Genomic DNA, 15,385 nt, shown 5'->3' on the forward strand with positions numbered 1-15,385 from the left:
TCATTTACCACAATGCCTTATATACAGGAAGGACACAGTAGATCTCTGATGACTGACTGACTGAATGAATGAATGAATAAAGTAACTAAATATATAAATGTGGTGCCCCACCACCCTCTTTATCACTACCCTCACCACACCCATCATAGGACAAACCAGGAAGGTAAAGGGGAGGAGGATGGCTCAGTGCAAACTTAGCCCCATTCCTGGGACAACTTAAGATTTATAGCTTGGAAAAAGAGGTTCAGGAACATCATCTCTATGTATGGATATTCTATTTCATTTTTACTAAAAGGGCAGACCACCTTATCAAGCTCTCCTTACATATCCTTTGATGCACATTTATTGATCCAACTCTGAATGCAGGGTCTTCTTCCAATGTTCTTCAAACCAGTGACCCAGCCCTCCAATGGACTGACACAGCTTCCCCATATCTGAGAATTTTCCCACCCAAAAGTGAGATCTCTCTTCCCTACTCACCCAGCATTAGTTATACCTTCATTCTCCTCAGAGAGACATTGGCTTCGGCCATGGCTTTGACAGAGAAAGGCAAGATTGCAATCGAAAACTTCATTACATTAAACATGGCAATCACACTAAACACCTTAAGAACAAAAGAGAAGTATAGGGTTTAGGATGAGATGTTGCCTTGGCTCTGAATCATTATATCTCTGGGAATTATATTTGTCGAGATGAAAAATAATGGCACAGTTGGAGTTTTTACAAGAACATTTTTTTTCCCCATTTCATGGCTCACAAATCATGGGCTGGCAAATTAGGGATAACAATATCTTAATCTCTTTTGCTCTGGATTTTCATCAGAATGCTGGGAGATGTATCCCTTGTCTCTGCCAGTACAGAGAGGATCGTGTCCAAGGAAGTCCTCTAAATGAATGTGTTTCGAAGTCTCCATCCACGTCTTTACAAGGCCTAGACCATTCACCCAAAACCCCATGGACTGTCCTAAGTTATCGTCTTTTTCTAGTTTCTTCAAAGGCCTCTGGCCCTTCACATCTAGATTTATTTCTGGTGTTTAAATATCCATACCATATTCAGCCCCAAAATGAAGGCAGAAGTTTCCTGGAAGGACCAGTTGGCCCATGCTGGCGGGTGGAGAGTGACTTCGGGTTCTCCTGCCCCTGGGCCTCCACACACTCACCACATGTCTGAGACAAACTTGAAAGCCTCTGTTCAACTGCCATTCCCAAAAAATCACCTCCCCTCCTTACTGAGACCTTTCTCCCTGAGCCCTGCCTGGTAGGTGGTTAACATCATACAGCCTCAGTGAAGATAAGTTTCCTCACTCCACCAGTGCCCCAGGGGTGCATGATCTCATCTCTCAGATTTCATCTTCTCACCTGTCCAATTTGTAATGAACAACTTCTCCCCTAACCACCCATTTAAGGAATTAGTAACACAGCTTCCATCAACAAATCCAGAGTGATCCTTCCTGCTGTTGTATGGGCCCCATGGACAGAGCCCTGGGCTTCAACTAATCCTCAGTAGTTCTGTAAGGGCACAATGAAGAATGCTGTCTTTATCACATCTGGTCCCAAATCCATCCCCAGAGAGAACTCAGCTCCCCTAAGTCCCCAAGCACTATCTTGGCTCAGAAAACCCAAGCCTTGGTTGACATAGCACTTGGGCTGCCTGACGTGAGCCAGCACCTGGGGGCTGACCTCCTCCTGATGTGGCCCTGACAGAGAAGACAAAGGATTCTGAATCTGAAGAAATATGTGCCTTGCATTTGGGAGAATTTGTTCTTGGCCTACATTTCTTCTAAATCATCATTTTAGAAAATATTAACCACGTGCACTCAATTTGGTTTTAAATTTGCTTGATGTATTGCTGGGGAAAGAATTCTTTGCCATCGTTTGGGATCATAGAACACAGTCACAATAATTGAAAAGCGTTCCGCTGAGGCTTTGGTATGGCATTACCATTCATTCTGGCTTCGGGTTCGTGGCTGAATTCAAGCCCCCAGAGTGTGTGAGTAAACTGCGTGTGAAGAACCCAAGAAAACGAAAAGCACATCACAAGAAACACGAGGAGGTTCTAGGACTGACAGTGCCACAACAGATGCCCCCTCAGCAGGAGCATCCTGCCTTCTCCACATCTCCGTTCCCCTCAAAATCTGTGATTTTTGGTGCAACTATTGCTCTGCGACCCCACTTGCTTATTTCATTCTCTCTCTCTCTCTCTCTCTCTCTATTTCTCTCTCTTTTTCTTGTTTTTATTGCCCTTCCTCCATTCACTTACCCTTCAGACACTGGGTTTAATAACTCAGCTGTTTATTTCAGCCAGGAGCTGTTTCCCATCTAGCCCAGAGCTTCTTTACCTTTGAGTGCACAGACCCCCTTATAAAAAAAAAAAAAAAAAAAAAAAAAACCTGAGCATCTCACATTCATTCTAATTCTCCCTCGGAGGCTTTCAGCCCCAAATCGCCTGGCCTGGGTGAGCATCAGGCTAATACGAACAACAAACACTTACACAGCATTTACAACGTACCAGGCGCTGTTCCACATGCCTTCTTTTATAGAACTCCTTCAGTCCTCACAACCACAGGGACTATTATAACCCCATTTGTAGATAATAAAACCAAGCAAGAGGGGTTCAATGAATTGCCTCTGTCATGGTAAAGTACCAGAGTTAGGATTTTGAAGAGGGGGATTCTGACCCTTGCATCTCCCAGTACCTACGACTCCTCCCACCAAGAGAACTCTCACAAACTTCCCTTTTTATAAAGCGTAGGAATAATTGTGAATAAGGCAGCCAAGTGCCCGTCTGCTTCCAGTTTTGTTTTCCAAATGTCAAATTGTGTTCCAACATTAACCACTACTCCTGCACTGAGTTAGACTGAACAAAAGTCTCTGTTGGGCTATCCCGGGTTCACCGCAGCCCAAGGACTTGTTTTTAAAAGTCAAGATAGAATTCTGGCCCTTCCGGGATTGGGTATTCTGTGCCAGTCCAGTCCCAGGCCTCTGCAGGCAGGGAGACACTTCCCACCTGGCATCTGCCAGTGCTACAGTGTGAAGGAAGCCAGTTCTGGAGATGGTTCTTACCACCGGGGCAGTGAGCCTGCGTCTGAGGAGGATGTGGCAGGTGAAGGTCAATACAATGGCTATTGTGGATGCAATGGGGGCCAGGGCTGAGTTTCCACTTTGGACGAATCCAGCTTTTTCCAGTAATTTCCTTTCCTGTTTCCTTATATCTGTAAATAGAGAACAGTCCATGATGGATTTATTTTGTGGCACTAAGAAATGTATTTACCCCTACCTGATCCTCCTGTAAAAGAGAATTTAGGATTCCTGCTGTGGAGTTTAAACTAGAGGAAGTGCAGAAAGTCCTGGGTGCAAACTGGGAATTCAGTGCATGTCCGCTGCCACATTGGATGGTTTCTGGGGTCTTTTCCAATTCTGATTCTGTGTCAGGAAGTCCTACACATGGATGCCGACAGGGGTTAGGCAAGTAATGTAAATGAAGGCAGTGGGCAGAGAGTAAGACCAGAGGGAAGGTGTGGAGTGTAGCAAAATGGGGACCACATGCCTCAGTGAAAGGGGCCACAACCTCTCAATGCAGGGCAGCCCAGGGTCACCAGACCTTTAGCTATTCCGAAGACTGGGGTCTGGAATTTTGTGGGACATCCTTCTCCTTGCAAATGTTGGGAACTGATTGGAAAGTTTCTAAATACTATAGAAACCAAATAAAACACAGGTGCCAAGCCTGGAGACTGCCAGATTGGGGTTCCTGTCCTGTGTCTCAGGAACAACTACCAAAGCCCAAGAGCATTTCTCCCTTTCATGAGTCTAGATGGGGTCCATGCCTCCACGTTGCTCACAAGTTAAATTCAAGCCTCCTTCTCCTGGTGTTTAAAGTTCTTAACTCCAATTCTAGCTTCTTCCGCAAAAACCCTTTCACACTGGCATCATGGGGCCATCACGATTCTTACTGAGTGCTCGGCTGAGCACGGCATAATGTTCTCATTTGATCACTCTAATCACTGTGTGACAAGGGAAGAGCTATTATTATGCCCTCTGGCAGGACAGAAAAGCCTTCACAGGTTAAGTAACTTGCTTTTTAATTGGTCATGGTACAGCTGGAACCCAGTTCTACTACAGTCCGAAGTTTTGCTGTCCACATGCCCTTTACCTCTGCGATACCACCCACCTCCTTGTCCCCAAGCACATCCTCACATATCTATCTCGAGGCCTTTGTTCCTGCTGGGGGTCTTCCCCAGTTCTGTCTATGTCTGAATCCTTGCTATCATTCAAGGCCTTTCTAAAATGCCACTTTTGCCATAATGCTTCTCCTGATCTCTCCAATGGGATATGCTCAACCCCTCACCCTCCTGGAGCTTCTCTCCATTTCCTTTGTGACATTTTCCCCATTTCATCCTATGGTTAGTTCACGTGTTCACTCATTTAACAAATTTTAACCTGGATGTCTACTATTGACCAGGTGCTGCACTTGGTGTTGGACAGCATAGGAGTCAACAGAGTCTCAGCTTTCTTTCCATTGGGGAGACAGACAATAGAGAAATAAACAAACAAATCCTGTCATTACTAATTTGTTGGGCGATATGAAAGAAATGAACAAGATGAAGTGATTAAAAGGAATTGGTAGAGAATGGGCCTGCTTAGAACTATAGTCAAGAAGGCCTCTTTGAGTCAGCAACATTGAGAGGCATCCCAAAGTCACCATCAAAATCTAGCACAAGAGCACTTCAGGCAGAAAGAACAGCAACTGCAAAGATCCTGAGGTATGAATGAGCATGGATGTTGTTCTAAAAAAAGACAGAAGGTTCTCATGGCCCAAGCGAATTATCAAGGGTTAGGACAAGATGTGATGAGATCAGAGAGGTCTTCTGGGGTCAGATCATGTTGGATCCAATAGGCCATAGAAAGGAATTTGGATTTATTATATTTTTAAAGACTTTATTTATTTATTTGACAGAGATCACAAGTAGGCAGAGAGGCAGGCAGAGGGGGAGGGGGTTGCAGGCTCCCCACTGAGCAAAGAGCCCGATGCGGGGCTTGATCCCAAGACCCTGAGATCATGACCTGAGCTGAAGGCAGAGGCTTTAACCCACTGAGCCATCCAGGTGTCCCAAGGAATTTGGATTTAAATCAAAAGTCCTAAATTGGAATAATCTAAGTGTGATAAGAAGCCACTAAAGATTTTTCAGCAGGGAGGAACAGGATCTGACTGACATTTTTCAAAGGTCACAGTGGTTTCTGAGTACATAATGGATTTTAGGGGGAGGGAAGAAAGCAAATGTTGCATCTGGAAGTTCTTTCCATACTCCAAAAGGGAGAGAATATTGGCTTGCAATAGTGTGGCAGCAGAACGAAGAGAAGCAGATTCCAGACATATTCTAGAGGCAGAGCCAAAAACTTACAGCTACTGTTGAGCTTAGTTAACTCATTGTTCCTTCATCCCAGAAGCAGGAACCCTTTTTCTTATAATTCTATGTAGCTCCCATGACCTTGCACATAGCAGGAAGCTGATAAATATTTATTGAGTTAAACTGACTCGAATTAAAATGAGTTGAATTAAATCGAACTAAGTCAAATGGAATCCAGTTTAATCAAATCACTGTACTAAAGTGAGTTCAAGGTGTAAGGGAAGTATTTCTGGGTCTTCAAGGAATGTTCCAAAGGGTTGCCAGTGTCCCAAACTGCAGCATTTCCTTGGGCAATCTCAGAAGCAAGTTTTCTAAAACCACTCCCTAAAACACAGAGACACAGCTTCAGGGCCAATTACATGCTGATCTAAAAGTGTAATTGTAGATCCAGAGAGTCAATTGTAACAGTGGTTCAGACCATTAACCGGCCAACCACCTGAGTCTATGTCAGCAATTATGTAAATGTTCCTGCAATTAGATTTGCATTTATATTTGATTGTAATGGCTTAATATCATCTTTTTAAAAAAGCTATGTATGTGTCCTCATATCTGTGCAAGGAATGTCAAGTCAGGGGGTCATCCAATCATCATGATGTTGCTGCAGGCAAGGAGATATATATACATAAGCTCGAGTATGTGCCTGTGTATGTGTATACATCTTCTAAGTCAAGGGAATAGATAGCTCTTCTCTTCATAATGTTTTAGTGGATTACTTTTGTGAAAGGTAACTGGCATGCCTTCATAAAGGCTAGACCTTATGTCTCTCACCTGTTGAGGACTTGGGTTCACCAGAACAGATGCCTGGGTCTATTAAAACCTCTGTAATCCTTTGAAAAGCCTGCAAAGCAGCTCAAGGGGTCCCCACGGCCCCCTTTCTGGAATGCCTGGCCCCAGGAACCTTAAGAACACTTTGGAAGAGCACATTCTACAGAGTAAGTGGTTCTTCAAGCACCAGCACGTCCTACCTTGAATGGTATTGGTAAAAGATTTTTCCCAGGCGTACATTTTAATCAGCTTTATGCAGGTCAGAAACTCATTCATTGTCTGAACTCGCTTGTCTGTCACCGAAATTGCTGATCGTCGGAAAGCTGAATTGAGCTTAGCCATAAACATCTGAAATCAAGGTACAAACAGTGTTCAGAGAGAATTGCTGAATTGCAGTTGGCCTAAAAATCCAGGGATCAGAGTATAAGTGCCAGGAAAAGTTCAAAGGGAAGTTGGGCTAAGATTCTCAGCCATCCTTCCCTCGAGTTGTGGCAGCCGATGTGAACCAGGGGACAACACTGGAGATCAAGCAGGTGATACAAATACATGAGTTATTAGGATGCAAACAGAGCGTTGGGGACTTTGACAAACTGGAAAACATGCCTTTCTCCCCTAGGGCATTCAAATTCAAGTTCTTAAAAATAAAATACACTGTGCCAAGAAAAGAAAGCACATTCGTGAACACGAAGTGAGGGCACAGGCTTCAGGTTCCTGCCCTGGAAATGAAACCTTCTATTTAATTCAGTGAGAACATGTGTGCAAAATGCAAGCATACAGAGGTTACAGTTGCAAAGATCTGCCATTACCTGGATGGGGATGAATACGATGTACACAGATATCCCGATGAGGGCTGTGGGGCCCAGAATGAAAAAAGCATACACTGCACAAACAGCCATTAGGATAGGGATGGTGGCTGGCAAGGGACAAAACAAGGCAGCTTCAAACAAGGAATAACTATCATTTGATAGTATATTGAGCACCTGGAAAGAAAGCACATGGAATCAGGCTTTGGAAGCATCACCCAAACATCTCCTCAAGTGAGAAGAGAAGGAAAGAAGAAACTGCTTTAAGAGGGAGGGGTATTGCCAAGGGACAAACATGATGAATTTTGTGGCTCTCATGCTGATCTGATTTTGGAGAGGCCAGTATTTTAGGACTGAGAGTCCCAATGAAGAAAGACATAAGAGTAATAAATATTATCATCTCAGAGCAAGCTGGAGAAATGGCTAGCTGCCTACCCTTTATCTATCTCTCCTTCTTCCTGCTTTATTCAGAGCACGAATGCGCCCAGCTAAAAAACTACATTTTTTAGTCTCCTTTGTGGAAAGAGTACAGCCATGTGATTATGTCAAGGACAATGAGATAGATAAAAGCCAAAAGTGTCGAATGGGAGTTTGGAAATGCATTCTGAAAGGGAACGAACTCAACTTAGAGGACATCTATCCTTATTCTTTCCTCCTTCCTTTTACCAGCTATCTGAAACATGACTAGCATGACTGGACCTCCAGCATCCACCCTAAACCATTATGGGAGTCATGCACTAGGATAGTGACAAAGAAAAGAAGATCCAGAAATCCCCGTACCAGCTCTGAATTGTTCTCTTCCACACTCCTTTTGCAAAATGTGAAATAAATTCATCTTGCTTAATCTACTGTTACTTTATATTTTCTGGTTCTATGCAACCAAGTTCATTTTAACTGATACAGGATACTTTGGACATAATGAAAGAGCAACTGTAAGACAAAGGCAAACCTTCTCCCTTACTTCGTGCCACATGGAGTTCCCTTGACTAGGGAAATTTTATTGTGTAAATGGTGAGGATTTTATTGCTAAGGTTCAAAGGCTTAAGAAAATATAAATTCAGGGCACCTGGGTGGCTCAGTCAGTTGTGTCCAACTCTTGTTTTTGGCTCAAGTCATGATCTAAAGGTTGTGAGATCGAGCCCCATGTCAGGCTGTGCACTGGGTGTGGAGCCTGCTTGATATTCACTCTCTCCATCTGTCCCTCTCTCTGACCTTCTCTCTTTCTCCTACTCGAAGAGAAGAGAACAGAAGAGAAGAGAAGAGAGAGAGAGAGGAAGGAAGGAAGAAAGGAAGGAAGAAAAGAAAGAAGGAAAGAGAAAAAGGGAAAGTATAAGTCCTGAAGTCCAGTAGGCATAGTCTTTATTATGGCTTTGGTACCCCAAACTCTACACAATCAGAATTACTGGATCAATGCCTCACTCATTTTTTTAAATGCCTGTGGTGTATCCCATACTGCCTCAGTGTCCCTTTTGACACTCAAAGGGATTGAATGATGTCATCCCCCAGCCCTGAGTCAGCTGGAACAAGAAAGCCTTTCCAAATTCTCCAGCTTGAATGGAGCCCTCCTTTCACTAAATTCCTCTGGTGTTTTGAGTCTCTCTCATCTCATTTAGCATGGAAATAGGGTATAATGGGCAGGACATTGGACAAAAAAAAAGAAGGCATATGCACCATCCAGGAAGCACATTTCACTCATATTCAGAAAAGCCAGGATTTAATTTTCTAAAATGAAACTCTGGACCTGCTTACCTCACCAACAGAGATGTGTGCCAGCGTCTTGAAGGACACCAGGTTTTCGAAAACCAAAGTGGAGACAGCCACCTTCAGCCGGATTGCTGTGCGGTAATTTATGGCCCAGGCAAGGGCCCAAAAGAGCACTTTGGTAAACTCAGTAGCAAAAAGGGCTATGCACAGGCCAATGCCAGCCCAGACATTCCTAGAAATGCTCTCGGTATGTTGGAGGATTTGGTGAATGAGAACCGTCTGCAAAACAGCACAATGGAGAGAGAAGAGGGCCACTGGGGGTTGAGGTTTGTATAGGAAGCCTCAGATAATGTCGGCAAGCTGACTTTATGAGGCAAACTTTTTAATTAATTTCAGTGGCGGCTGCTGTGCTTGACAAGGATTAGCTTTATGAAAATTTGCCCCCAAGGAGCTCAAAGATAATGACAATGTACTAAACCCACCAGCTCGTAGAGAAAGCAACTAATGACATTCTTTGCCAGACTAGGGACCTGTTTGACAAGGCAGGGGAAGGGCCACCCCCACTCACCGGCCCTATGGCTGCCATGATCACACACAGGATGTTGGCCACAATATCCATCAAAACACGTGTCCTCTGGAATTTCCAGACTACTCGGCCCAGAGAGGCTTGCTCAGGACCCACTTTTTCTACCTCTTCATCCCAAAGGATTCGAAATCTGTGATGAAAGAACAGGAAGAAGGAAAGGGACTTACATTTCCATTTGCTGTTTGAAACTACTTGGAGGGACAAACCTCTCAAAGGTGCTCAACACAGCCCTCATCCCTGGCCGTGGTCGCTCTACAGAAGCAGCTCTGATTCTCTCTTCTTCCTTTCTAGGGCAGATGGGATACAGGAGGGGCAGGAGGGCAAAGCCTCAGCACAAGCACCAGCTGGTACCTGGCACTTGGGCACTTTCCAGGCCTTCATTTCCTGCTCCTACTGCCCATCTCTGGCACAATACCAGTTCTGATTAAAAAAAAAAAAAAAAAAGACAGAGGCAACAGAAGCATGACAAGAGTAGTCTTCCCCAGAACAGGGAGGAGTTAGTCCATTTCAAAGATCTGAAAGAAGGCAAGTGTGACAAGAGTGTGGTGAAGGAGGAGACAGGCTGACATGACACTGGGAGGAGAGGCAAAGCCAAATCCCGTGGGACCTCATAGTTCTCAGAAAGGAGTTTAGGTTTATTTTCTGGAGCAAAGGAAGCCATTGCAGGTTTTTAAGCCTAAGTGATAAGATCATTTTACATATCTAAAACAACATTCAGGTTGGTGTGAGAATAGTGGGTTATAGGGGGAACAAGAGCAAAAGCAGGGGGACCATAGCAGGAGACTGTTGACAACCAGGGGAGAAGTGGTGGTGGTTTGACACTGGCTTTAAGGGACGTGCGCTTGAGAAAGAATGGACAGAGACAACGGGACATACTGATGAACTAGATGTGAAAGAAAGGGGAGGGAGGATCAGGGACCCCAATTTTCTGGCTCAACCAATGGTGTGAATGGAGTTTGTCAAGAAGAAGAGAAGAGCATCGTCAGGTTGGGGCCCAGAAGAAAGCAGCTTTAGATACAAGACATTTATGAGTCATGCAAGTCCAGCTGTCCAGTTGGATGCGGGACATATGAATTCAGAGTCTGGAAGAGAGGTGTGGACTGAAGGGGCATAATATTAAAAGGTTGTATTTGGTGTTGAGTCTTTGCAAGGGATAAACTCACCGAGGAAAAGGCATAGCATGGAAGAGAAGAGGACCCAAGTTGATGTTGGGTAGATAGAAGGAAACATTAAAAACAGAAAGAGAAGTTCAGACCAGAGAAGTAGAAGGAAAATCCAATACTCCACAGGCACTGGTCCCGCTCTTCTTCTCTGATCTCACTGGCAACTTTCTCTGGACTATAGATATGGGAAATTACCATTGAATGAGACATCTGCAACACATGGGTGAGGAGAAGCACAACTGTAGAAACAATTGCAAGACCATGATTAAAATTCCCAGTCCTTTAAGTACATACTCCAGACTCTACTTTGCACTTTACCACATGTGGCCAAAGATAGGAAGACTCCCAAAAGAAACAAGTGCAAAAAAGTCTTAGAGAAGTTCCCCCATTGTTTAAGACATTCATCACAACCTCAAAGGCCAAAGGAGCTGGGAGAAAGAATGAAGTTAATGTCTTTATCCTTATGGTGACATGGAAAAATCTTTATAAATGCTTTCTGAAAATAGCAAAATGGTCAACCATTCTATAACACTTCACTTTGTTTAAAGAAAAAAAAAAAATGACATGTAAATGGGAGGAAGAAGAGGTACTGATCCACAGAAGATGGTACAAAAGGGTATGCTTAATTAGAGTAGAAAAAATTCTGGACAGATCAACATAAACGTTTAACAATGCTGATCTCTGAGTAGCAGAGCAGGAGTACAGTAGGGATACTCTCATGGCTTAAATGTCTGTTGCTTTAACATTTTTAGAATTAATACGAATTAGGTTGAACCAATGACATTTACATTTTTTGCAAGTCAAAACTGTCAAATATTAGCAGTTTCATTTGGCTCAACTTAAACAAATTTTACAATACAAAAGCCCAATAATGATTTTTAAAGTTAAGCAAAACATGATGCCTGGAGCTGCACTCAGCAGTAGCCCAGGTGGGTCTAGCCAGCACAGTGCAAAGTGAAATTCTGGCCGCCTTCCTCCCGATGTAGGGCTTCTATAAATCAGCGACAACCCAGCTCCTAAGCCTTAGGCTGTAACTCACAAACAATCCTTCTTCCACACCATCTTTCCCCAGTCCTCACCTCCCCAGAGACTGGGTCAATAAATTTAGTCAGCTCAACTCATGTTTCAGGGAGCACCCATCAAAAAGGGCCCCCAAGGACCTGGAGGTCCTTCCATACCCGGGAAAGGAGATCACTCAAAGGGCACATGGGCCCCTGTATAGGATGGGCTCCTCTCCTGAGGTGACCCACAGAATCCTGGTACCTTTTGGCATTGGTGTCCGATGAGTCATATGGTGACAGCGGGGGCAGGGTATCCACAGTCAATGTGTGCTTGTAGCCCCTAACCATCACTGGTGTGATCCAGGAAAACGTAGCAAAGGAGAGCAGTCCTGCATCATCCACAGGGTTGGGTGCCAGCCTAAGACAAATGAGACACTGTGTGTTCCAGGGCATAGAGGTTATTGCCCTGAGTCCCTAGTGTGAGCTCTTAACTGTAATAATAATCACAGCCACACTTAGAAGCCATGATTCCCACCCATTAGCCATTTGAGCAATGGCGTGTGCTCGGACCCGCTCATATCAGTCCGTGATAACTGATTTTAAGATTTTTAGGAGTTTTGCAAGTTAGTTGCTAAACATGGCCAGTATTAAAAATTACTTAATTTTAAATAAATTGTCTTAAGGACAAAGGTAAGTACTTGAAACTCATCACTTCTTAATTATTTTACTAGATTTGGCTAGTATGTATGGTCTTTAGATTCTATAAATCTGTTGCATCTATACAGTAGAAATACAATGGAACAGGGTGCTATGCACATCTCTTCCCAACTTGGCATTCAATGACATCACATTGTCTTGAAATCAGCCACGGTAGGCCGTAAGAACTGATAAGTGCTACCCACCATGGAATTTTTTTAGTGAGCCAGTGCTCAAACCTCACAACCAACCCATGGGAACGAAGGCACCTGACCCATTTGTCATGAGGAAATGAAGATCGGGAAGCTGATTATCAGAGGCTGAAGTGCATGTCTTGTGCTCCCAGGAGGATGGGGAAGGTACAGAGCTGGGCATGACACCATGGGGATGAAGCAGGGAGGCTACCTAGGCAGGCACATGCTGGAGGCAAACTCATGGTTCTGCAGACCAGGAGGATGGAAGGAATTAAAGCATTTAAAGTGCTCTGGCTGCGTAAATACCAGCTAGCAGATAAAAAAAAAAAAAAAAGAGGGCAGAGGAGGGGCAAGGAGGAGAAGAAAGAAGAAATGGAAGAAGGCAGAAGGAAAAGGAGGAAAAGGAAGTAAAAAGAAAAGGAGGAGAAAGAGTAAACAGTTGAGGAGAAGGAAGAGAAGAAAAGAGGAGGAGGAAGAGGTAATGAAGGAGGAGAAGACCTTGGTTTTGCCCTTGCAAAATTAACCAATTAACCACCTAAGACAGAATAAAGTCAGAGACATGGAGCAATATCTACTGATTACTAAGCCATGAGTATATTCTGGACCCTGTAAGGGCTTTATACTTGTAGCAGATGCTGCCAGGATGCCGTGGGTCACAGACGCTTGGCTCAAGCTGACAACATCCCGTCTTCAATGTGAGCTATGCCCCCTTTTCACCACCTGTTTCAGTGCCTTCTCAGGAGCATAAGTGCAGCCCAGAATTGCAGGGCACTGATGCCTCCAGGGGCAAATCTTAACAAATGGGGAATATAGGAGCCCATGGACAAATGCACCCTCCTATCCCTTGGGTGGAAAATTGTACACTTTCCCAGGAAGACCTAGTAGAATCCAGCCCCTATTCCTACAGCAGTGACACTGATGACACCATGTTGTCCTTCCCTGACCCACTTCCCCTAAATCCTCCCTCCTGCTTCCTGGGATCACATCCTGAATGAGCTACCTGCATCCAAGTTCTTAGCTCAGACTCTGATTTTGGAGAACTCAAGCTAAGAGAATATTAACAATGTACCATGTACCTGGCACATGGTAAAACTTTCCAAAAGGTGGCTTTTATGATACAGTCATACATTACTTCATAGAATCATTACAACAAATCATTGGAATGGACAGAAGGAGGGAATAATGACACCATTTTGTAGGCAAGAACATAGTGGCACAGAGAAGTTAAAGTCCTTGGCCTTAGAGTTGAAAATCTTAGAGTTGAAAAGTGGTGGAGCAATGATTCAAACCCACTCCTTGCTGACTCCAAGGTCCCCATCATTTTCTTAAGCTCTACACCACATTGCCTCTCCACAAAACAATTATAGCTCAGCCAAAACAGTGGGTAGTTAGTGCTTTCCTGCCTGGGGCTAGTTATGGTAGCCTATTCCCTCACCTTTCAACCTTCACCTCTCCCCTCAGAGGGCTCAAGGTGCGTCTTCGGTCCAGAGATTCTAGAAAAGAGCAATGCTGTGTCACCTCACTATAGAGATGCCACTTGGCCTTCTGATGTTCAGAGGACTGGACATAAGGGCCTTTTCCATGCAGAAAAGACAGCATTTTATGATATTGTGACTAGTATAATATTAATAATATCACATCATATCATGTTAGAGTTAAGCTTGTGAGCTTGAAAGTCAAGCTACATGTGTTTCTATCCTGCAGTTCATACATGACCTAATTCTCTCTCCCCATCTGTATAACAGCCCTTTGGATTGTGAGCTTGCAACTGCTTCCATCAGTAGGTCCAGTCTATTTCTCCACTCCTAGAATCTGAGCTGACTTGTTCCTCAATTTGGTCAATAGAATGCTGTGAAAGAAATGGTGTGCCAGTTCTGAACTTGAATCTCAAGAAACCCTATATGCTTCAACTCATCCTTTTGGCAGTCTGCTCTCATACTAAGTGATCGAGCCCAGGATACCCTGATGGGAATTGATAGCCCATATGGCCCACTTGTTCCTATTGTCCCAGTCAGCAGCCACCTTGCCGACGGGAATATTTATAAGTAAGCCTACTCAAGACCAGATGAATCACCCACGTAAGCCCAGCCCAAGTTGCTGAACAAACCATAAAGTTGTATGCTAACTAAATGGCAATTGTTTTAGCATTCTAAGTGTTAACAGTTAGAAAGTTTGTGTGTTACAGAAAAAAAAGCTACCTGGTGAACTTTCAGCAAGTTACTTAACTTCTCTGTGCCTCATTTGCCCGCCCATCAGATAAAGATAATAATACCTCCATGGTGGCTGGGAAGAGCAAATGAGACCATGTTTGTAAAGTACTTGGACAGGTCCTGGCACAATGAAAGCTTTCCTTAAACACTAGCTAATGTTCTCTCAGCAAAGGATAACAGGAGTGGCTAATGGATGGATGGATGGATGGATGGATGGATGGAAGACACAAAGACAAGAGAATACAGAGCAGCAGCATGGGGAGCAGGGCCAGAGCCTACTCTCCTGATAGGTTAGAAACTAATTCTGGAGGTTCTCCCCCGGCCCTCCATCCAATCCTCCTCCTGGCTTACCTTGCATAGGGTCTCACCGGGATCATGGTTTTTAGGCTGGAGTCATATCTTTCTATAAAGGTTCTCCGCTGGCCTCGCCGATCCAGATCTGAGATAAGGTAGGGGCCTTCACCCACCATCCTGATGGCAGCCTGGAGCCCTGGCCTATTGGCCTAGGGACACTTTCACTATATAGCAGAAAGATGAGGAAGGTTACTGAGAAATGAGGACACTCTGAAATGGGTTCAGGCATTCCACCCATACTCTACCCAGATCAGCTTCCTTGCTCCAACCCATTAGACAGTTTCACCAATTAGCTTTCTACATTTATGGGTCAGGTGGGGGTGGAGGGTGAGGTGTGGCCAGAAACCCTGCCACATCCTTCAGTTCCACTTTGAGGTTTCCTTATTAGCCAGGACATTCTGTGCCTCTTCTTTTCCATTTTGGGTTGACTGGGACAAAAAAAGGCTATCATGGATTGTCTGTTGGGAGCTAGTCTGTGACCAGCCCTGAATCCCAGACCAACAAA

At 44.2% G+C, this 15,385-nt stretch overlaps 1 protein-coding gene across 2 annotated transcripts in view; it reads right to left on the reverse strand.

Moving 5' to 3' along the window:
- ABCC12 (ATP binding cassette subfamily C member 12) overlaps window positions 1–14,996 on the reverse strand; it is a 64,797-nt gene extending 49,801 nt beyond the window's left edge. For both annotated transcript variants that reach the window (XM_059383869.1, XM_059383870.1), the window contains exons 1-8: window positions 14,878–14,996; window positions 11,689–11,844; window positions 9,245–9,392; window positions 8,722–8,955; window positions 6,976–7,149; window positions 6,370–6,517; window positions 3,063–3,211; window positions 497–604 (exon numbers count right to left, since the gene is read on the reverse strand). In XM_059383869.1, coding sequence (XP_059239852.1) covers window positions 497–604; window positions 3,063–3,211; window positions 6,370–6,517; window positions 6,976–7,149; window positions 8,722–8,955; window positions 9,245–9,392; window positions 11,689–11,844; window positions 14,878–14,996 — 1,236 coding nt within the window. The remainder of the gene's footprint in view (window positions 1–496; window positions 605–3,062; window positions 3,212–6,369; window positions 6,518–6,975; window positions 7,150–8,721; window positions 8,956–9,244; window positions 9,393–11,688; window positions 11,845–14,877) is intronic.
- Window positions 14,997–15,385: the final 389 nt, after the last annotated feature.

This window comes from Mustela nigripes, chromosome 17 (genome assembly GCF_022355385.1).
Source record: "Mustela nigripes isolate SB6536 chromosome 17, MUSNIG.SB6536, whole genome shotgun sequence".
In the NCBI taxonomy this organism is placed as follows: Eukaryota; Metazoa; Chordata; class Mammalia; order Carnivora; family Mustelidae; genus Mustela; species Mustela nigripes.